This window comes from Nuphar pumila, chromosome 6, assembly GCF_984573655.1.
Source record: "Nuphar pumila chromosome 6, dmNupPumi1.hap1.1, whole genome shotgun sequence".
Taxonomy (NCBI): Eukaryota; Viridiplantae; Streptophyta; class Magnoliopsida; order Nymphaeales; family Nymphaeaceae; genus Nuphar; species Nuphar pumila.
The window spans coordinates 82,554,872-82,578,294 of record NC_143254.1 but is presented as its reverse complement, the minus strand read 5'-3'; the positions used below and the strand labels follow the sequence as shown (position 1 = coordinate 82,578,294).

Here is a 23,423-nt window from a genome sequence, read left to right as displayed (position 1 = left end):
ATTTATAATTGCCTAAAATTTTCCTCCAACCTGTTTTCATTTTCTTAATTCTTTTGGGACTTTAAATTCATACATGGGTTTGGATTCAGTGATTAAATGAATTCAGACTTCATGTAAGTCTTATTTAGATCTTTCTTTACGTTCACATATTCGAGTTTATGACCAAACGGGAGTATCTTTTGATTCAAATGGATGTAGGCCTAGATCCTAGTGGCATCTATATTTTATTGCAGATATAAAGATTAATATTTTGAATTGGTCACAAAGTGTTTGAGTTTACTTGAAAGTACTTTCATGCACTAATTTATCTCGTAAACTTATTAAATGTGACATAAAGCTCTCACCAAACGCTTACTTTTCAATGCACATTCAAACCATGCTTTTCTTAATGATGGATCACAAGGCAACCTAAAGACGTGGTTGCACCTGTTGCACACACATATGCACTCTGTTCATATGCGCATGTGTATGGCTTGTGGAGAAGGGGGCTGGCCAGCAATCTGAGCAGGATCCTCCTAAACACCACAAAAAGGTCATTTAGTATATTGAGAATATCAGCAAAGAACCAGCTTGATTACATTCTAAACACCACAAAAAGTCCAAAATAACAATTATTGTTGCTTCTAGTAACTCAATGTCTGAATCAACCAATATTTACCAATCAAGTGACAAGTTGAAAACATTAACCACTAATTCCCAGACTATATACCACAAGGCTGACATTGTCATGCCAAAGAAAATGTTTTGCCAACTTGTGCATCTGAACATACAAATAGCCAAATGGAATAAGGAGAAAATCATTCTGATACCCACAGAAGTAACCCTGACTTTATTCCAAAAGTTAGCGTCTTCAATCAAGACTCAAGTAATTTATCCTGACATTCCCATACCACTGTTGATAGGAGTAATATTTCCATCAGGGATTTCAACATTAAACAAGTAAACCATTTTTTATTCTTAACATTCATAGAATAAAGAAATAATTTTGAAGTGACAACTGACTGGACTGGCATGTTGCTTATCATAAAAGAAGTTTATCTAGTTATATTCTTGCACCTTGACCAAAAAAAAGAAAATCCTACCTCCCTGGCCAAATCCCCAACAAGAAAACATGGCTTGTGCCTTGCAACACTATTACTGACAGACGATGTCATGATGCCAAGACAAAACTGCCAAAAAATAGACCCATCTCTGAGGCTTTATTAATTATCAACAAGTAGATATGTATGACCATTGATAGGTAAGTCAGCTATGGACAAGAAAAAAGGGGTGTCCACATTTTATCACAGGGGATTGAAACCCGAAAGTTAGAGTGATGATGTTCTAAATTATAATGGTTGAAACTAAACATGTTTCCACTCTCATCAAGAAATCAGCTCACTACAAAATAAAAATTGCAACATAATCGCTTATTCAGGTTTCTCCTATTCTTGCAGCTACATAATGAACAGAGAACCACCATCTGATGATACTAAGAAACCATTTTGCCATGATTCATACAATATTTCATGCTCAGTTAGATCAAGTACCTGCAATGATGATTTAGAAGCAGGGTTAGTTGCACACGAAGTAACCATAACCCCAGAAAGCATAAACTTGTAAGGATTTAAGTTCTGCATTAATTTCATTCAAAATAATTGAAATGGGGCAAATTATTATCACTGCAAACAAAACCAAGTAAAAGGATCATCTTTATGTTACGTCCACAAGAAATAAAAAAGGAAATGGCTTTTTAACTTTGTCAAAAAAACAGCAGCCAATGAATGAGATAGTCTGATGGTTAAAGTTGTGGAGTGAGGCCTCTGAATATAGTCAGTAATAAAAGAGACAGGAAACAGAGGTGAAATGAGGAACCAGGGTAACAGAAGTCAAAGATGCTTCTGAACAATTTCCCTACACTATTGTGAAGGCGATTTTCAAACTTCAGGACATGACTAACCTAACCAAAGTTTCACAAAATGATACAAGTGTTGGCCCATCTAGTATAAAGACACTAGTTGCGTGATTGGACAACAGTTTTTGGCATTTGCAATATGCTCATGCTGAATCTGATTATAAATTAATCAAAGTTTAAGTGACTTGAATGAATATGTTTGTGGTTTACAAATTCACCTTACCATTCAGATACAATCAATTCAAATGTTCTGCGAGAAGTGGTTGTTGAATGTTAAAACTGAATTATCAAGTCATGGCATAGTCTTTGCATACGGATCATGGGTTCAAAACTCACCCTTGTTTGGGGAAAAAAACAGGAAAAAGAGAGCCCATGAAGTGAGTCTCAATGGTCAACCAATTCCCATCAAACCAAAAATTCAATGTATGCAAAAGATTGCTCTGCAAGTAACTCGTTAAACTCAAAAAGTGACATTTTATGGTGTGTGTGTGTGTGTGCGTGTGCATGTCTCCGTTACTCATTTTGCTTATGGCCCATGGGTGATGACTACAACATTATCTGAAATTAAGCAGGATATACTAGATCTATCATATCTTCTCCACAAAAATATTGCAAGTAAATATGGGAACTACGCTCCAATATGAAATATCAGTCAGTCTAGCAAAATCACCCAAGAAAACCACTCATGACCTTGCGACATGACATGTGCTAATACCAATGTTGTAAGTATCATAGTATATCGTACGATACGCTACGATACATATCATATCTATGGAGTGTTTCGATACGATACACAGTTGTATCTTACGATATGCCCATGTATCTTACGATATACACTTCGATACAGAACATATCTTTTATAAATGCAGTTTAAAACTTTAAATGCACTTATTTCATTTTTTTTTCGAAAACATATAAGGCTCCTTAAGGATAGTTCATATTCATCCCTAAAGAGCTTAATAGTGATTTAGAGAGATTTTTTCCAAAAAAAAAGAAGATGATGTTGATGATACTCAATGATTGATGTTATCTAATTCATTTTTGTTTGAGATTTTAAAAAAATAATGTAAAATTTAAGCATTAAAAAAACACTGATTTTTTTTTGTTTATGTAAACACACATTATTGTGAATCCTGTGACTTATTAGCTTAGATTCGTTATTTAAAATGCATATTATTTCATAGTTTGCATTTTTCTTGTGAGATATGCATGCCATTTATAGCATATTATCTTGATTATTTAATGTTCGATGTCTTCTACGTGCCATTCATAGCACATAATTGTGTTGATATGTAATATTATAGCTTTATCTTATGCAATTCATCATTGTTTGATGATGTCTTATGCAGCACATGGAAACATAAATGCTTCATATGTGATTTTATGGTTGTATTTTGTACAATTTATCATTGTTTCATGTGTTATGTTTTTTTAGAATTTTTGCTAAAATTTTCTGATTTTGGGGATTTTTTTTAACATTTTTATTAAAAAATATGATTTTTTATGATACGCTATGATACGTTTCTTTTTTTTGGCCCATCCGATACGGGTAATGATACAATACTTACAACCTTGGCTAAAACTGACAACTTGCAAATAAATTCAACATATAATAGCCTCAATTATAACTATATAAACCAGACAAATCAATATGCAAGAAAATTAAGAACAAGGCCCAACTGCCCTCCACTAACATACATTTTATTTTCTAGTAATAATCATCCTGCAATAATACATATAAGGACATACAACGCACACATAAAAGATGATGGAAAAGACATGACACAGACACTACAAGACAGATACAGGTACAAACATCCTCCATTTATGTGACATCAGTTTATCAGTTTTCAGTATCCTACACACTCCATCTCATCATCATATAAAGCACAGGTATGTGCCATATAGGAGGTGACATCAATGAATTACCCATTGATATGATGTTTATGCCTCAGGCAGTTCTATCCCATGGATATCCAACAAAAGCTTTTAAGTGTTTCACCTGAAGGGGGGCGTAACACGCAAACCAATATTGAAGGGACACAAATGCAACCACACGTAGAAGAACCTGCACCTGAGTTTTTTTATCTTAACTGAGATGCTCCCTGGCTAAGAGATGAGTTTGATCCCTATACAATATGACGTTTGAATTGTACAGTCAACTGCTGGATACATGCCTAAGATTCAGTATCTGGTGGTTTCATTCAGTCTTGAATTTTTGTGATCTTGTCCATGTAGGTTTTTTTAGAATTATTTAGGTTCTTTTAAGCTTTTTGGATCAGTTTAAGGATTCATAAGTTCCAAAGTCTATATAAAATCTATAAAGTATTTTTATTCTTAGAGTTTGAACACAGTGATGCTTTGTGAATAATGATATTTATGTTTATTCACCCTTGAAGGTGTAATGAAATGGTGGTCTTCAACAAATGCACGAATAACTCACAAACAAGTGTCTATTGGAGATACTACAAGCATGACCCTTGAAAGGGTATAAAAGGAAGAACACTTGAAAAATAAATAATACTTTATTCATGAACAAAATGCTTAAGAAGCATAGTAGTTTACATTGAAGGGGTTCACCCCTATATATACAAAAAAATGGAAGAGAGAGGAGAGCTCATTTTGAGCTCTCCAAAAGAGACGTTGGAAGTCCAACGTCTCTTAATATAGCTGTTGGACTACAGTCCAACAACATTTATTATTATAGTTGTTGGACTATAGTCCAACAGCATTTATTATAGTTGTTGGACTACAGTCCAACAACTATTTGCACAGTCAAGTTCCAATCAAATATCTAGTTTCTATTGAACTAGATGCTAAAAAAGAAAATAAAGAAAAATAGAAAAAGAAAATAATAAAAGAAAATATAATAATATTAAATAATATATATATATTACAGTTTACATTTTAACACTCCTCTTCAAACTTACGGTACAATGAGCGAAGGTTTGTCTAAGAGGAAGTGAAATCTGGAAGCAACGAGAGGCTTGGTGAAGAAGTCTGCTAATTGATATTCTGATGTAACATATGGCAGATCAATGGTTCCATGTAAGTATTCCTCTCTGACATAGTGACAGTCCATCTCAATATGTTTAGTGCGCTCATGGAATGTCCGGTTGCTTGCAATGTAAATCGCACTTTTGTTGTCACAGCACATCTCTGAAGCTTGCGTTGCTTTAGCTCCCATGTCCGCTAGCAATCGTCTGAGTCAAACAACCTCCATAGTGGTGGTTGCCATGGCTCTGTATTCAGCTTCGGTGGAGGAAAGAGAGACTTTCTGTTGTTTCTTGCACCTCCACGAAATTAAGGTTTCACCTAGGAACACACAAAAACCAGTAGTTGAGTGTCTATTATTGAGATCACCTCCCCAGTCAGCATCAGTATATGCAATTAAATTTAATGAAGATGAAGCAGACAAGAAGAGTCCTCGTGAAAAAGAGGATTTTAAGTATCTAATAATACGCAAAATTGCTCCCATGTGCACGGAGGTGGGAGCATGCTGAAACTGACTGGTTGTATGAACCACATGAGTTATATCTGACCTAGTAATGAAAAGATAAGAAAGAGCTCCAACAAGCTGTCTATAAGGAGTAAGATCATCAAGAAGTTCTCCATCATCAATTTTCATTTTAACATTGACAACTTCTGGAGTGTCTACTTTCTTATCATCTGTAATTCCAGACCTAGAAACGATATCAAGAGCAAATTTAGATTGAGATATCAAATACCCCCGAGGGGAATAAGCAACTTCAATGCCTAAAAAATATCTTAATAAACCTAAGCCAGTCATTTCAAAGTGAGTTTTAAAAAGAGATTTGATATTTGCAACTCCCTGTTTGTCGCCTCCGGTGATAGATCATATTGTCCACATAGAGAAGAAAAATAATGATGTTTGCATCAGATTTCTTAACAAACAAAACAGTGTCAGTTAAACAAGGTTGAAAACCAATATCAAGCATAACATGACTAAATCGGTCATACCAGACTTTTGGAGCCTGTTAAAACCATAAAGAGTTTTTTCTAGACGAAGAGCTTTACCCTTAGGGATACTAATACCAGGTGGGGCTTCCATGTATACTTCTTCAACGAGATTCCCATTCAGGAAAGCATTTTTGACATCTAATTGAAAGATAGGCCATGTTCTAATGGAGGCCAAGGCTATTAAAGTTCTAACAGTGGTCATACGGGCCACATGAGCAAATGTTTCTTCATAATCGATGCCATACTCTTGGACATATCCTTTTACTACTAAACGGGCCTTATATCTTTCCAGGGTCCCATCACTTTTGGTTTTGACTTTGTATACCCACCTACAACCTATAGGTTTTTTACCAGGAGGGATATCTTGTATCGTCCAAGTATTGGCCTTTTCTAGTGCATCCAATTCTATTTTCATGGCTTCTATCCATTCTATATGATTTTTGGCTTGAGAATAGGATGATGGTTCAACATATGATTGTATTAATGTAATGGCGGCCCTATACGTGGGTGAAAAAGATTCATAAGACACAAATTTTTCTGGAGGTTTAGAGATTCTAGACGTTCTTCTAAGTGAGACTTCAGAGTATTTTTGTAATGCACATGGAAAATTTTGCTCTCTACGTCTTGAATATTGTAGACTAACATCCCTATGGATTTGCTCTTCATTATCATCATTTTCAACAACAATAGGACTTTGATCATTGTCAAGGTCACATTCAACATCACATTCATTGAATTTTGAAGTTGGATCAATTAAAAACAAGTATTCAGTGACATCCTTGGATTTTTCAAATTCAAAGAAGCTTTCTTTTTCCAAAAAAGATACATTTCTTGACACATATAATTTGTCATTTTGAAAATCGAAACACCTGTAGCCTTTTTTATTATCAGCATATCCTAAAAAGGCACATGGGATTGCACGAGGACAGAGTTTGTCATTTCTGTTGGTGAAAACAAAACATTTGCATCCAAAGACTCTTAATCTAGAATAATCTGGAGTTAAATTAACAAGCTTTTCTATTGGAGTTGTATTCTTTAATGAGGAAGATGGCATCCTATTAATGAGGAAGGTGGCAGTTAGGACCGCTTCAGCCCAAAAACTTTTTGGAACTTGATTTGCAATTAGCAATGTCCTAGTAGTTTCCATAATGTGCCGATGTTTGCGTTCGGCTAGGCCATTCTGTTGTAGAGTGTGTGGACATGATCTTTGATGTGTAATACCATGTAAATTGAGATAGTCTTTGAATTCGTTGGACATAAATTCTCCTCCTTAATCAGTACGAAAAACAGAAATATCACTTTGAAACTTATTTTTAACTATTTTATGAAATATTTGGAAGTTAGCAAAGACATCAGATTTATGTTTAAGAAAATAAATCCAAGTATGTCTAGAAAAGTCATCAACAAAAATGACATAATATGTATAACCACCTTTGGAAATAACTGGTGCAGGGCCCCAAACATCCGAATGTATTAACTCAAGTGGTCGTGAGGAAACAAAAGTTCTACTAAGAAATGGTAACCTTTTCATTTTGCCAAGAATGCAGTCTTTACAAGAAAAATTTTCAGAATTACAAAATTTTTCCAAACTTGGAAAATATTGAATTTTAGACATGAGGATGGCCAAGCCTTTTGTGCCATAAATTCAATTCTAATTTCTGAATATTATAACAAAAAGCATTCTTGGGTAATTCCAAAAACTCCATGTAATAAAGTCCTCCTTCTCTATGACCTTCCCCAACGATCCTGTACCCAACAACCATGAGAAGAGAAGGAGATATTACATTCATAATCAGATATTTGCGAGACAGATAAGAGATTCAAATTAAGTTTAGGGATATATCTAACTTCTGGGATAAAAAATCTTTTGGATTTTTGAAGATTTTCAAAACATCCTATTCCTTTTACTTCGAGAGATGTGCCATCGGCTGTAGAAACCTTTGACACACTTAAGTTATTTTTAAGACATTCGGATAGACTATTAACATTTGGGGTCATATGAAAAGAAGCGTCAGAATCTAAAAGTCAAGGAAAGTTACCTGGACCGGAGAAAGATGCAACTGCCGCTCCAGTTGAGGCTTCGGTTGAGGAGGATACCCCTTTGAGAAGAGGTTGAAGAATTTCCATCAGTTGAGCCATAGACACAGGTGCATCTTGATCTTTTGGCTCAGATTCAACAGATGCAACTCTTTTTTCTTCTCTTCTTTTTAACTTTGGACATTGAGGCCTATAGTGCCCCGGTTCATGACAATGATGACAAATAACTTTTCTTTTATCAAAGTCGCCGTTTTGCCTTCCAAAATGAGGCGACTTGTAAGTACGAGTATGATTCCCCGGTCTAGATACAGCTAAAACGGAGTCATCATCAACTTTTTGAGTACTTTTTCTAAGTCTATTTTCCTCCATAGTGAGCTCTTCTATAGTATCAACAATAGAAGGAATTTTTCCACGATGTAAAAGGGCCGATTTGGTGGATTCAAACTCCGGCCTTAGACCATTCACAAATTGATAGAAATGTTCCATATCGAGTTGCTTTTGGCGAAGCTCGATGTCTTCGGCACAATGCCATTTGAGCTCAAGAAGAGCCAACTCTTCCCAAAGTTCGGACAACTCATTATAATATTCTCGAATAGTTTTATCTTTTTGAGTCATTGTCCGAACTTTATCTTGTAAATTGCATACATATGCAATATCTTTAAGGGAATACATGTTTTTGAGGTATTCCCAAGCCTTATCGGCATGCTCAAACTTAGCTAGACTAGAGCATTTTTTAATGTCTATGCTATTGATGAGCCATGACATAATTTTTGCATGCCCTATCCTCCATTCTTTCCATTTCTTTTCATAAGTGGCTAACGCCTTACTCTTCTCTTCTTCCGTTAGCGGAACCTCTTTATCACCCTCTTTCTTGGTAAGAGATAGTTTAGGTTCCAAATCGGAACCATCCACTATACCCCATAAACCTTTTCCCCAAATGTGGTGCTTCATAATCGAAGCCCACATTACATAGTTAGTATCATTTAGCTTCATAGGAATGATGGTGATCTTATCATTGTCATCCATCTTTTACAAGGGTAAGAGAGGAATAAATAGGAGGAGAGAGAGAGAAAAATAAAAAGAAAAGAAAAAGAGTAGACAAAGGAATAAGAGAGGATACAAAACCAAAATTTTTTGTAGCACAAGTTCGCCTTTCTTCAAACAAATCTTCTTGAGCCAAGAACGAGGTGATGAAACACCTTTTGTAAATGTGGCACGGAAATTGAGGCGGAAGCACTTCAAGATCTAAGGATTTCGTAGCTTTGATACCATGTAATGAAATGGTGGTCTTCAACAAATGCACGAATAACTCACAAACAAGTGTCTATTGGAGACACTACAAGCATGACCCTTGAAAGGGTATAAAAGGAAGAACACTTGAAAAATAAATAATACTTTATTCATGAACAAAATGCTTAAGAAGCATAGTAGTTTACATTGAAGGGGTTCACACCTATATATACAAAAAAGTGGAAGAGAGAGGAGAGCTCATTTTGAGCTCTCCAAAAGAGACGTTGGAAGTCCAACGTCTCTTAATATAGTTGTTGGACTACAGTCCAACAACATTTATTATTATAGTTGTTGGACTATAGTCCAACAACATTTATTATAGCTGTTGGACTATAGTCCAACAACTATTTGCACAGTAGTTCCAACAGGAACTTGACTGGATCAAATATCTAGTTTCTATTGAACTAGATGCTAAAAAAGAAAATAAAGAAAAATAGAAAAAGAAAATAATAAAAGAAAATATAATAATATTAAATAATATATATATATATATATTACAGTTTACATTTTAACAGAAGGGCTTCTCTCATGTGATGCCAATGATTAAAGGTCATTGTAATGATTCTTAAATTGATACCATCTAACCACTTATGTAACTACTCCTCTTTTTTTCTTCAACTTCATTGTCCAAGCCACCAACCATTATCACTAGCACATTAGCCTAAGCAACCCAACTGTTTTCATCTTTTTTGCTCAGTGGCCAAGACCTTATACATTCTTCTATACCTTAGCTGACACAGATTGAATTCAAACCCAGAGTTGCTAGTCAAGGAAGCAGAGCGGGAAAAGCAAGGCACTTTAAAATTTTAGAAAGCGAGAAGCACAAGACTTAAAAGCAAACCGGGAATCGTCTCGAAAGTGAGAAGGGAAGCAAACCGGAAGCGACCTAGGAATCATAGGGAAAGCGATCTAGGAATCGAAAGGGAAGTGCAGAGGGAAGAGACCTAGGAGAAAATTAATAAGTCTACTCAAGATTTAGAGCACAAAGTTGTGCACAACCAAAAAAAAAACTGGACCAGTTTGTGCACAATCGGATCCAGAGGTGCACGGTAGCTTCTAGAACATTCATCCAAAGGCTGATTGGCTGCTAAACTTTTTTTTTATTAAACATTGTTGAGCTAAAATGATGAACATTTTCCATGCACAAATATTATCCAGCTTCAAGAAAAATTGTCTTATAGTCGAGCAATATATTTGCTCATTTACAATGGATTGCCAATGTGCTATAGAAGCATAACATGCTCAAATCAAACTATTACAGTCAAAGATTTCAGTAAAGTAGAAGAAAACCACTCGCATCAATAACTTACACATGATAATAATTGCCACATGAAAGAGACTAAAACAAAATAAATCTCAAACAATACAAAGTACAAACAAAGAGAGCGAGAGAGGGAGAGAGATAGAGAGGGAGAGAGCGATAGAGTGAGAGGGAGAGTCAGACCTATAGAGAGAGAGAGAGAGACAAAGAGAGCGAGAGAGAGAGAGAGAAGGTGTACGCATACCTGAAGAGGCCCACCGTCGGAGGTCGTCGATCAGTGGAGGTCGTGGGTAGCTAAAGATCGCCGAGAGAGAGAGAGAGAGAGAGAGATTCGTTCAAATGAAACAACACAAACCCAACTCGATCTGGGGTTTTTTCATGAATTTTTGAAAATGACCATTTTACCCTTTAAAAAACACAGTTTTTAAAAAAAAAATTGCTAAAAAACAGTTTAATAAGGTTAAAATTGTCCAAACCCAAAAAAAATCATGAAATCCACTTTCCTTAAATGGAAAGTCCCCTTCTCATTTTAAAGTTATGCTTCCCTGCGCATTTTGGAAGTGTAGTGTTTCGTGCTTCCGAAGCGCGTTCCGAGGAAGCACACCTCCCAAGCCCTATGGGTGCTTCCAGTAACCCTGTTTAAACTTATACCTGAAACCAACCCTACTCTAACCTAGAACCTAAGTTCATCCAGACTCATAACCATACAAAAATAAAATAACCTGATGCACCTATTACATATCATTTATCAATGTCATTTTCATCTAGCAAATCTAAGGTTGATAAACAAGCTGAATCGATTGAGCTTAAAGCCAAAAATGGACTGTTAAAGCTTGGCTCATTTAGGCTCCAGTCCAGCTTGCAACCAGGCTTGTTAACTTAAAGCTCCGCTTGCCATGAGCCAGGCTGAGTCAATTGGATTTATTAAAAAAAATGTTGACAATGTATGATACTTTATGTCAGGCTGAGTCAATTGGATTTATTAAAAAAAATGTTGACAATGTATGATACTTTATGTATTGCTTATAAATGAGCCTACATGAGCCAAGACAAGCTAAGCACCCCTTGTTAATATGTGGCTTGATAATCTATACGAGTCGGCTCATACTTGGCTCCTCAAACTCAGTTTACAAGCCCAAACAAGTTCTTACATGAGCCACCCAAGGAACCACAAGCTTCTCAGTTTATTTCCAGTCCTAAAAGTAGCTCATATTCTTTCTCTTTCATAAGATGATCATCTATGATGAATGCCTATAACTTGCACAGACAACCTTAATTCCGTTGTACTACCTTGTAGTTGTTATTGCTTTAGGCTATTTTATTCTGAATTTTGACATGCAAAAGAACTTAAGCCCAATTCCACTCATAAATCAATTTGAACTTATATCCATAGACTAGCCTTGTCCTGCACCACATATTCATTCTGATAAAAGACTGTGACGATGACATATTACACTCTTACATTATTCAACAAACTTGTAAAAGAATAACATAAAATAACTACATAAGAGCATGGTAACATGTATAAGCAGTATCTTGGAAATATCAGAATGCTTCGCTAAGTGCCTAAGCAAATATTATAATACTTACAAAATATCACCTATTTGGCTGGCAAATGAGCTGAATGAGCTGAGCTTGAAGTGTTCAAGTTTTAGTCGTTCTTGTGAGCAAGCCAAACCTAGTTTGAGCTCATAATGAGCTCGAGTTAAACAAGCCACATTTGAGCTGGCTTGCTCACAGAAAAATACATTGTTTTAGATATGGAAGAAATAGGATTCCAAAAAAAATGCATTGCTTCAGGGTTAGAAGTAATAAGATTCTACCACAACCTATTTTTTGCAAACCAAATAGTTCACTCATATGTTTTGCATATATTATAAGATGTAAAATATATCTTTTACTAAATGAGCTCATACAAGTCGAGCCAAAACAAGTAACTTTGTTCATGATCAACTTGTCAAGCTTATTTTGCGAGTTTGAGCCAGCACTTTATGAGCAGAACATAAGCAGAACCACGAGTGACTCGGCTTATTTCCCAACGATAGATACATAGATAGAAACTAATATTTGTGTGGATAAAAGGTGTGATCCCTGCCAGTAGCAGCAGCACGCAAGTTGGACCAAAGCGCTCATAGCCATATGAACTCCCAATGGAAAAAGATAGCAAGTTCAGGTGGTGTTTGATACACCGGACAAACACCGTGCGTTCTGAACACACGGTGTTTGTCTGGTACTCACCAGTCGCGCCCCTCGAGGGTGCGACTGGTGTGTTCCACGCTCATACGTTGTAATGCAATGAATGGGATGCAGTTTGTCCCATCTGAAATGGCTGCACACGGTGCGTATCAATGCGGGATAGCGCGTGGGCAGGGACCGGTCTGTCCCCGCTCGGGTGCATCCCGTGAATCAAACGCGACCTCAATTTCAAGTTTTCAACACAACCAGTCAGCCACCCCACAAGAGAAAGTGCTTATAGCTGAAAGACTGCTGATCACGTTAAACCAATCATAGTCCAAATAACCATTATCAAATAACATGATGTATTGATTTTCCAGGCAAATAGCCCAACTACAAGTAGAGACTAAGATCAAGCATTTTTCCCCTGTTTACCTGACAACTTTGTTCAAGAAGAAAAGTACAAAAGATATTTCACAAGGACTCAAATTATAAGGGGTCACCACCAGGCCTTGAGCATCAATACATCAAATTCCCCAGTTAAGCCCAATCTTAGTAAACAACAATAGCTCAACGTGAATTCGTCCCTCCTACGATTATAACAAAGAGCAAGGTTGCAAGGAAAAAGAAGGCACGAAGAAGAAGAAAAAAGAAGACGAAACTCACAAAGAGAAGAAAACAAGAAATTGGGGGTTAGCGATCCGGGCAAGAACGACAGAAAGGGGTACCCTGAGACAGCTCGCAGCAAGCTCGGACGCTGACGGAGACGTGGGAGGTGAGGCGGGCCGCCGCGACGACGACGTGCAAAGGGAACAGAGACGAGGCGCACCCCAACACCGCCGGTGATCTGAATCCACCGCGACGCGAATCAGGGTTTCGTTGAGACAAGAGAAAACAAAATGAACAAGAAAAACAGAACTATGGTTTTTCACGTTCTGATTCGGTTGTACCTGGTGTTGGAGAAGGAGAAACGTCGAGGACGGGCGTTGAAGGAGGAAGGAGAGCGAGGGCGATTCCGAGGAACGGTGGCCGGCCGGAAGGACGAAGACCGAGCGGCTGCAATTAGCAAGCGAGAGACCGAACCATAGCGAGAAGCCATTTGCCAGAAACCACAGAGAGAGAGAGAGAGAGGCTTTCCTTTTAACCTAGCGTTTCTTGAGGAAGGGAGTCGACTGCATCGAAGGGTTTAAGGAGGGTTTGGGTTAAAAGGAGAGAGCGTTTCTATGCAGCATTGCTGCGTACGTAAGGTTTCAGCGTTTATGGTTGTGGGTTGGGCTGAAAATAGGCTAATGCGCTCGTTCTGCCCACCTTCTCGTTCTGCCCTTAAAAAATGGTCGTTTTGGCATTTTTTTCTCACATCTAGGTTGTTAGACATGAGAAAAATACTTAAAACTAAGATTTTTTTTAAGAAGCCTAATGAGACCCAAGGAAAAAGGTCTAAGGAAAGCATTACTATATATATATATATATATATTAATTAAGTCTCATATATCATTAGGATCCATAGTTTTGAAGTGTTTTATGATAGATTTGAACCTTTATATTTAGTGAGAAACGACTCTTTGATTATGTTTTTCGACAAAAAAAACATGATTTTATGAGGAAAAAAAACTGAAACCTTCATAGCTATTGATTTTTTATCACCAAAAAAACCTGTATACAGGTTACATTCTAGTGATTCAAAAGCCGGTTCCTACTAAACAAAACCTATAGATCACATCTATGGTGTTAGATGTGAGAATGAATGTCAAAAAACATGATTTTTAAGGAGGGCAGAATGAGAAGGTGGGTAGAAAGAGCGCATTACTCATATATATATATATATATATATATATATAAAAATTAATGTGCTCCTTCTGCTCCATTAGACCCCTATAAAAATCACAGTTTTTTGCATTTTTCTCATATATAACACCATATATGTGATCTACCTTTTTTGTTTAGTGGGAAGTGGCTTTTGGATCACCGGAATCTGACCTGTATACAGGTTTTTCCTGTGATCCAAAATCAATAGCTATGAAGGCATCATTTTTTTTTCAGCTCATAGAAGTATCTTTTTTTGTCAAAAAAATATAATTCAAGAGCGTATTTCCACTAAATCGAGCACGTTAAACTCATCTAACGGTTCAGATCTTGAAACACTTCAAACTTTGGATCCTAACAGGGCAGGACGAGAGAGAGGGCCTAATATATATATATATATATATATATATATATATATATATATATATATATATATATATATATATATATATATATATATATATATATATACAACTGATGGAGCAACCACTCTTGAGTAAGAGACCAGACATGTTGGACTTATGTTTGCCAAATCTATGGTCACTTCCCCTGCGACGTAAAACCATCATGCACCCTTTGGGCCTTAAAAAGTAGCCTTGCTTCAGCTTGCTTAATGTTAAGAGGCTGATGCTCATGGGATTTGAACTTAAATCACTGCCTCGGCTCTATCCCACTACCCCCAAACCCCTCTGGGACATGGAATGGATAGGTTATTCATCAAAACCGTGTCCGTTTCAAACTTGTGAATGTCAAAGTAGATGTGGGGTTGACAAACTGATCTCTAACCCTGGGCTTATCTAGATTTTCCTTAATGATAAGGTTACTTTTTCTATGCTGATTTAAGCTAGGGTTGGTAAACGAGCTGAAGGAACCGAACAGTATGCGTTCAAACCATCCTTGTGAAGGGCCAAGCCTAGCTCAAGTTCTCAAAGGAAAAACATCTCTCAAGATTGAAAATATCAGAATTTGGGCTCTAAATCATCGTTCTTGTAGCAAGCCAAGCCAAGCCTGAGCCGACTCGTTTACCTATAAAATACATTTTTCATAATTGAAAATAGCAAATTTTTGACTCATATGTTTACAGTCACCTTATATTGACAATATTCTTTATTTATTCCCTTAAATACATATCTTTTTTTAATAAAATGTAAAAATACAAAAAAATTTAAATGAGATCTGTGGTGGGTTCATTTTTTTAGATAGGCTTTTTTAATAAAATTTAAAAACTACAAAAAAAATAAACGAGATCTAAGATGGATTCGTTTTTTTAGTCACATACTTGACCCAACCCGAGATTTTGTGGGGTCGGGTTTAAGTCCAGTTCAAGTCGAGCCTTCTTTCGAAAACTAAGCCCAGGCCTGACCCATTTAGGTCAGGTCACGGGCCACCCGCCAGCCCTAAGCAGTAATAACATGAAAATATTAGAAAATATCGTGTTAATAATGAGCTGTTTAAAAAAAAAAGAGATATTTGAAAATAACGGGAGGTTTGGCAGTCTACGTGTCTTTGATATGTTCAGAATATTGCCGATATTTTGACTACGCATGGAAGTTGGAGCTTCGGATAACGTAGAGAAACGCTCTCGACTGTTGAGGGACTCCTTGTGGTACCCACACAACACAACTATGAACTATGAGACCATGAAACCTGTGGTTGTTTGGTGAGTCTGCAGATGGAGGTAGCCATGGCTTCCTCCACGTTGGTGCCACCTCCTCCTAGCACCAACTCCACCCTTATGAACTACAATCCTCCCACCAGCATTTCTTTCCCACACCCACCAGCCATCTTGCTCGAAAAATGCAAGACTCTCGATCACACCATCCAAATCCACGCTACCATCGTCAAGCAAGGATTGGAGGACGACGACATGTTGATGTTCAAGCTTCTCCGCTCCTATTCCAATTCCGGCAATACCCAACTCGCCCACCTCGTCTTCGATCGCATAACCGACCCCAACGTCTTCTTCTGGACGGGTCTCATCCGAGCCTACTCGGTTAATGGCCACCACTCTAGAGCCATCTCTCTGTTTTACCAGATGCGGAGCCGCGGCGTCTGGCCTAACGCCTTCACCTTCTCCACCGTCTTGAAGTCGTGTTCGGTTGATTTCGCGTTGAGAGATGGCGAGTGCATCCACTCTCAGGCGCTGAAGTTGCAGCTTGATTCGGATACCTTTGTTAAGACGGCCTTGATCGATATATATGCGCGGTGCGGTCGTGTTCGGTCTGCACGCCAACTGTTAGACGAAATGCCTCAGGGAAATGTAGTCTCTTGGACCGCTATGATCACCTGCTATGCTAAGTTGGGTGATGTTGATGCTGCCAGGATACTGTTTGATGAAATGCCTGAGAGGGACGTGGTGTGTTGGAATGCCATGATCGATGGGTATACCCAACATGGCAAGTGCATTGAGGCCTTGTCTCTGTTTAGGTCTATGATGAGGGTGAAGAATGTGAAGCCCAATGAGGTCACCATGCTCTCTGTTATATCGGCCTGTTCCCAATTGGGATCTATCGAGTCTGGAAGATGGGTACGTTCATACGTTCGGAGTATTGGGATTCACATGAGCATGCGTGTGAACACGGCATTGATAGATATGTATTGCAAATGTGGTAATCTGGATGATGCTTGCTATGTCTTTGACAAGATGCAGCAAAGGGATATAGTGTCTTGGAACGCCATGATTGCAGGCTATGCCATGCATGGCAAGAGCCCACAAGCTTTGCAATTATTTTCTGAATTGACTGAATTGGGATTGCACCCAACTGACATAACCTTCATTGGATTATTGAATGCATGTAGCCATGCAGGTTTGGTTAGTGAGGGCCAAAGGTTTTTCAAATCCATGAGGGATGAGTATGGGATTGAGCCAAAGATTGAGCATTATGGTTGCATGGTTGATTTACTCGGACGGGCTGGATTATTGGATGAAGCATATGAGCTTGTAAAGAGTATGAGAATTGAGCCTGATCCTGTTCTATGGGGAACCTTGCTTGGCGCCTGTCGCCTTCATGGAAATACTAGGCTTGGCGAGCATATAGCAGGATTCCTAGTTGAGAATGGCCTTGCTAATTCTGGGACTTACGTTCTTCTTTCAAACATGTTTGCTGCTTCTGGCAACTGGAAAGAGGTAGCAAGAGTGAGGGCCTTGATGAAGGACAGTGGGGTTGAGAAGGAACCAGGCTGTAGTTCAATTGAACTACACAGTAAGATCCATGAGTTTCTTGCAGGGGATATGAGCCACCCGAGATTCAAGGAGATATATAACATGTTGGAGAAACTAAATGAATCACTGAAGTTAGAAGGATATGTTCCACAGACTGAGATCGTGTTGCATGACATAGAAGACAAACACAAAGAGCAAGCACTTGCCATACACAGTGAGAGGCTGGCTATTGCTTTTGGACTAATTAGCACTGAACCTGGAGCTCCCATTAAGATTGTGAAAAATCTTCGTGTCTGTTTGGATTGCCACACTGTGACTAAAATGATTTCCAAGATCACAGGGCGTAATATTGTCGTGCGAGATAGGAGCCGATTTCACCATTTCATCAATGGGACATGCTCATGTGGGGATTATTGGTGAATGCAGTATCAGTGGTTTGTTGTCCTATATACTTTGGAGGGCTGAAGCATGCATTTTAAAGTTTCATTTCACCAAATATGAAATGAAATGCTTAGCATACCTATCCATTTCCCACTGCATGCGGTTGTGATTGCATAATCTGTTGACAAGAATTAATTGTTCATCGGTTGTACTTGATGATTGAATAACTGTGAGTTATTGCATGTAAACCAGGGGATCTTAGTTGTCGCCATCCCATGCTTGCAAATATGTTAATAAGCTTCAGCTAAGAGTTTTTCAGTCGCTGGAAAATATAAAAATTTATCTTGTAGAATGGAGGATGATTGCATGGTTAGGGTTGAAAACCATAATCCATTTTACGAAATGTGCCATTTCCTGCTATGGAGCCTGCAAAGGAGTTGTGGATAGCGCTGTATGAATATCAGACCATGGATACTAGACTTGTTCAAGTAGCTCAAAATTATTGTTGTACGTAGAATGGATTTTGGAACTACTAGAGGTATTCCTGTGAATCTTCACAAGGGGATGATGTAAATTTGCATTAACTTAATCAGTATTATTCTCTGCATGTCTTTCCATCTCTTTCAAGTTTAGTAGGACTTGACTGATTACAGATTGGTCCAAGACGAGCTGAAGCTCAGATTGGTTTTTAATGTGCTGGACCTACATGGAGCCCCCCACCCCTCACACACAAAAAATTAAAACTGAGAGTTCAAAATCTGGTTCCAAGTCCTCAGGATTTGATTCAATTCGTAATGGCACTAAAATGATCTTAATCCCTCTTCTTATGTTCTGATCGACTTGGAAGTTTTTTATGCGAATGGTATATGAAGCCTTAAACAGTAAAAGGTTCTTCTATGCATTGATATCAAATATCTGTAATTTTTATAAATTACTAATGGGAGCCGCTTAGGTGCTGGCACTAAAATACCCAAGTTATGTCACAGTGACATGCCTGCCATTTAGAGGCATGTCATGGGTGATAGGAGTCGGACACACCGGCACGTACAAAATTATGTTAATGTTTTTAAATATTATTACTATTATTACTTTGTAATAATATTTTAATAAAAATGCATTTGATATATTAACATATTAAAGATGGTTTGTTGGCGTAGTCATTTGACAAGGAGAAAGAAGAAAGACTACACCGGGATTAGACAATCAAGCTTTTCCAAACAAAACTAGCTCCTTCTCTTTAGTATGGAAAATATGCAGTGGCCTAAAAAGAAAGCAGTAAACCCCATTTAATGGATAAGGAGGCGCCCTTGGCGGGAGGTGGTTGGCCCAACATGGCAAATTCTCCTATGAAGGTTTGATGCAACACCCGATCTGCTTGTTATTCTAGTTCTAGAATGTTCCCAAACAACTTAACTTTGCACCTTGTAGACATGCAATGCATGTTATGGTATGATTCATGTATTCATGTTTCTCATCCATGACTTTTCCACCAATGGTTCCAATCATACGATGAACACTCACCTTTATTTCTTCCAGGAAGAAAACCATTTATGTTAATTGTGGACACAAATTAAAGGTCAACATTATGGACTAGTTCATGATTATGTTTTACTTTTTTTTTTTATTTACACGGCTAAACAACCCCCAAGAACAAAGACCTAGCCGTGCTGGCTTTGCTTATGATCACTGTCATGACAGCTTAAAACTTTGTGGGCTTACTCCTTACCCCCAAGGAATCGCCACACTTCTGCTTGCGCAAGGGGTGATGCCCATGAGATTTGAACCTAGACCACTATAGGGGTGGCAATCGGGTTGGCGGGTCAGCATACCTCAACCCAAACCCGACCCATTTATTAAACGGGTCGGCTGTGGCAAACACAAACCGGCCCGTTTAATAAACGGGTAACCCGACACGACCCGCCAACCCATTTAATAAATGGGTTGGGTCGGGTAAACGGGTTATCAGGTTCACGGGTCGGGTTGGTGGGTCGGGTTGATGGGTCGGGTTGGCGGGTTGACCCACCCGCCTAACCCGTTTATTAAATGGGTCAGCCGGGTTGGCGGGTTGGCATACCCCTAACACGAACCCGGCCCGTTTAATAAACGGGTTAGGCGGGTCGACCCGTTTATTAAACGGGTTCATTTTTTCCAAACCCGAACCCGCCTAAGAGGCGGGTTGGCAGGTCGTGTCAGGTTTTGCCACCCCTAGACCACTAGAGTAGGGGCCTAGGCCCCCATCCCACTACGCCAAACCCCTTTGGGTCCATGCTAATGTTCTAGCAGCTACGCAATGCTAAGGGTGTGTTGGATGTTTGGATCTCAATTTCTGATTCGAGATCCGAGCATTAGAGATAATGTTTGTACACCTTGAATCTTGGATTGGGGCCCACTCTAGATTCAATACACGGACATGAGATCTGTGGCCTTCAATGGGCACCCTAATTGTGGTCACAAATGACCATAGTATAGTTGTGACATAATGTGAACTCACAAAATGAATTATTGACTCACCTGCGGTGGCAGCAACTGCTGCTACGTGTAAAACGATGAAAAAATTTCCCCAAAAATTGCCACCAGCTTTTTGTTGAGTACAAAAATCAAAATAATCTAATGGAGCACATGTTACCACCCGGTCATTTAAAGCAATTTGTGTAGTTGAGGATTAACTTCTATAGAATTAATTCATGGTGTTGATGAAACGTGTCCCTCAAGTTTGTCTCACTCATAGTACATGGCCAAATTTGTGGACACCCACAAGACTCGTGGGACATATCTTCTTTGGATGGACGTGGAGGAACAAAGAACATATGCAGCCTATGTTCATTCAAGGCTCACCATGTCAAATTCCTATTCATTTATTCTTCACTAGCATTTATTAAGTTAAACCTAATTCTGATATGAGGCCCATAAGTATCTGGTCTCAAGGTGCCAAATCTCCATCTAGTGGCTCAAATTGGTTTGTCCCATGGTCTATCACCCATCTATATAAACATATCCAATTCAATCACCAAGGGGCAAAAGAAAAATCACTAGGAGCATAGGGCCTTTGTATGAGCCATTCTTCTTTCAGTATGGAGATCTCAAAGTGGATTCTAGATCTTCCAAACACAGAAGGATGGTTCAATCCCGGCTCGTCGAAGACGCTCGAGCTCATGAGTTCAAATGATGACCAAGGCAAGTCTCTACTTTTCAGAGCAGAAATAACCAATGGTTCTAACCAAGAATCTTTTGTTACATTCTCCCTTGGCTTGCTTGGTCTTACAGATGGATCCACAAAAATATGGGTTTCGAACCCCTGCCCACTTTCATCAGGGAACCTGGTAGAGAAAACACTTGTTCCTTTGTTGATTCAACTTCTTGAGGAGATCATAAATAGAGCACCAAACAACCCCACTGTCCCATTGTTTAAGCTGAGTGTTGATGTGCCAAATACTCTTCTCTCTCACCCTGCAGAGTCTATTTATCATTTCCTTGATTTCATTTTCACATGTAGGTTCTTCTGGCTTTGTCTTTGTAATGCTCCATCAGAGATAGGTTCTCTCTTTTTTGAAAAGTTTTCATCAAAACTAGTTGCCTCATCTTGCAAAAGGATACAAAAAGCATTCCTCATATCGATAGGTGCTGATTTGGAGCTAAAGTTCATGCGTTCATTGGGGTATATATACACAAAACTATTGATTTTGAGAAACTTTGACATGAAAAACAAAGAACCAAATTTGAACATTTATTCTGGCTCCTTCGCTAGTGCAACCCATGATTTCTTGGTTTTCAAAGGCTATGTGCCACTATTAGCCATGAGTCAAGAATGGACCAATGAAAGCCAGCAGACTCTTTTACTTGAGACCACAGAGTCAGTGCTAAGGTACAACTTAGCACACCAACAACTTGAAGCTGTAGTTCAATTTGAATATTCAATCGATGCCTGTGAGAAGTACTGTAAGCTCAACTTCAAGATTGATAACATAAGGATCAATGTAACACAATTGCGTTTCAACGGATCTGAGGTCGTGTGCGAAGAAAAACACTTCCCATCAAGAGTGTGTGTCACACTTGGCCCCGAACCCAGTTCGAGCTACGTGGTCGGCATAAGCCTAGGTCGGTCCACGCGGAACCACGAAAAGGAGGTGAAAACGCAGAAGACTATCAAAGGGAACTTTGGGAAATCCAAGGCTCCAATGGTGAAGGCAATGGCAAGGACTGCAACAATGACAAGGGTGAAGAGCTGGAGTTTTGATCAGTCTGCAGAGGCTGACACTGCAATTTTTGACATGGTCTTGTCTGACAATTCAAGTGGTGTAGAGGTTGCTACATGGAGGCCTAATGACAATGCACAAGGTGAGCTGAGAAGCAGTTTCAGAAAGAGGTATTCCGGTGCGAACCAAGCTTTTAACAAGGCCGGCGGCCTGATTTTCGCAGGAGATGAATATGGAGAACAAGTTAGCTGGAGGTTGAAGAAGGAGGTAGAAGGAAGAGAATTGGCATGGAAGGTGGGTTGCAAAGTATGGTTGACTTACATGCCTAACGACTGTAAGACTTCATATCTTGAAACACGCTGTGTTCAGTGGGATGAGGAGTTCAGTTTTACTGTTTAATCAATGTAATTGACAATGCTGATGCATGTAAGCCAAAGAACCCTTTTTTTGAGCTTCTGTAAATAATGATTATTCACTTTTACCTTCTAAACTTTTGGGTGAACAAAATGTGCAGGATTAAGCCTACTTAAAGAATTACAAACGAGAATTTTGGTCAAGTATATGTATATACTTTCGTTAGGCCCCAAGTCAGGTCCCAGTAAAAAACGTGGCTGCAAGTGATTTTTCCTTGATCTAAACCGATAAATGTGTTGATCATAGTTTACTTATAGTAGTTGACCTGCATTCAATTAGGTAATTTTCATGCATATAGGTGTTTTTTTAGAGGGGTGAAAAATCAAAGGCTTCGTATTATGCTAAAATTTGATGATTGAAGATTTTAATTTTTTTGGTAAATTGATTCGATCCAAAAAAAAATTCTTGGTAAATAAACAATTGTGAACACATCTACAAATTTGGATTTGACAAAAAACACCTACCACCACATTTTTTGCTAGGACCTAACAAAAATGAGAGCTGATTAGAACATTTCTCGTATATATGGGAAAATAAAATGGGAATCTACCCGACTTTGTCCATGCCTGACCATACCCGATGGAAGTTTAAAAAAAAAACTGGTGTTTTTTCGAAATTCTAACCTTACAGATGTGTTTTACGTGCTTGTTTTCATAGGAATGGGGTCTTGATCATTTGATTCCGATGCATAGATAGGTTTTTATAAGGTTCCAAAATCAACGGTTTATAACTTTTTTAAACTTTTGAGGCTCCAAAAACCATTTTTTTTCATCCAAAAATGCATGATCCAAGAGTCGATTTCTAGTGAATCAATCATGCAGAACACATCCC

At 38.3% G+C, this 23,423-nt stretch overlaps 3 protein-coding genes across 4 annotated transcripts; 2 read left to right on the top strand and 1 right to left on the bottom strand.

Moving 5' to 3' along the window:
• Window positions 1-1,272: 1,272 nt before the first annotated feature.
• LOC149834968 (uncharacterized) lies at window positions 1,273-13,930 on the bottom strand. 2 transcript variants are annotated; one of them, XM_090011627.1, is made up of 3 exons: window positions 13,589-13,930; window positions 13,367-13,485; window positions 1,273-1,529 (listed from the first exon to the last, which is right to left on the bottom strand). In XM_090011627.1, the coding sequence occupies exons 1-3, from the start codon at window positions 13,735-13,737 to the stop codon at window positions 1,522-1,524; spliced, it is 276 nt and encodes a 91-aa protein (XP_089867753.1). In that variant the 5' UTR covers window positions 13,738-13,930; the 3' UTR covers window positions 1,273-1,521. The 2 variants fall into 2 exon arrangements, with proteins under 2 accessions (XP_089867753.1, XP_089867754.1); XM_090011628.1 differs by lacking the exon at window positions 1,273-1,529 and having other exon boundaries at window positions 12,888-13,485.
• A 2,088-nt stretch (window positions 13,931-16,018) lies between these two features.
• Window positions 16,019-18,208, top strand: LOC149834967 (pentatricopeptide repeat-containing protein ELI1, chloroplastic-like). Its single transcript, XM_090011626.1, has one exon. The coding sequence runs from the start codon at window positions 16,114-16,116 to the stop codon at window positions 18,022-18,024; it is 1,911 nt and encodes a 636-aa protein (XP_089867752.1). The 5' UTR covers window positions 16,019-16,113; the 3' UTR covers window positions 18,025-18,208.
• Window positions 18,209-21,002: 2,794 nt separating this feature from the next.
• LOC149834966 (uncharacterized) lies at window positions 21,003-22,685 on the top strand. The gene has a single exon (XM_090011625.1). It carries the CDS (start codon window positions 21,036-21,038, stop codon window positions 22,575-22,577), a length of 1,542 nt encoding a protein of 513 aa, XP_089867751.1. The 5' UTR covers window positions 21,003-21,035; the 3' UTR covers window positions 22,578-22,685.
• Window positions 22,686-23,423: the final 738 nt, after the last annotated feature.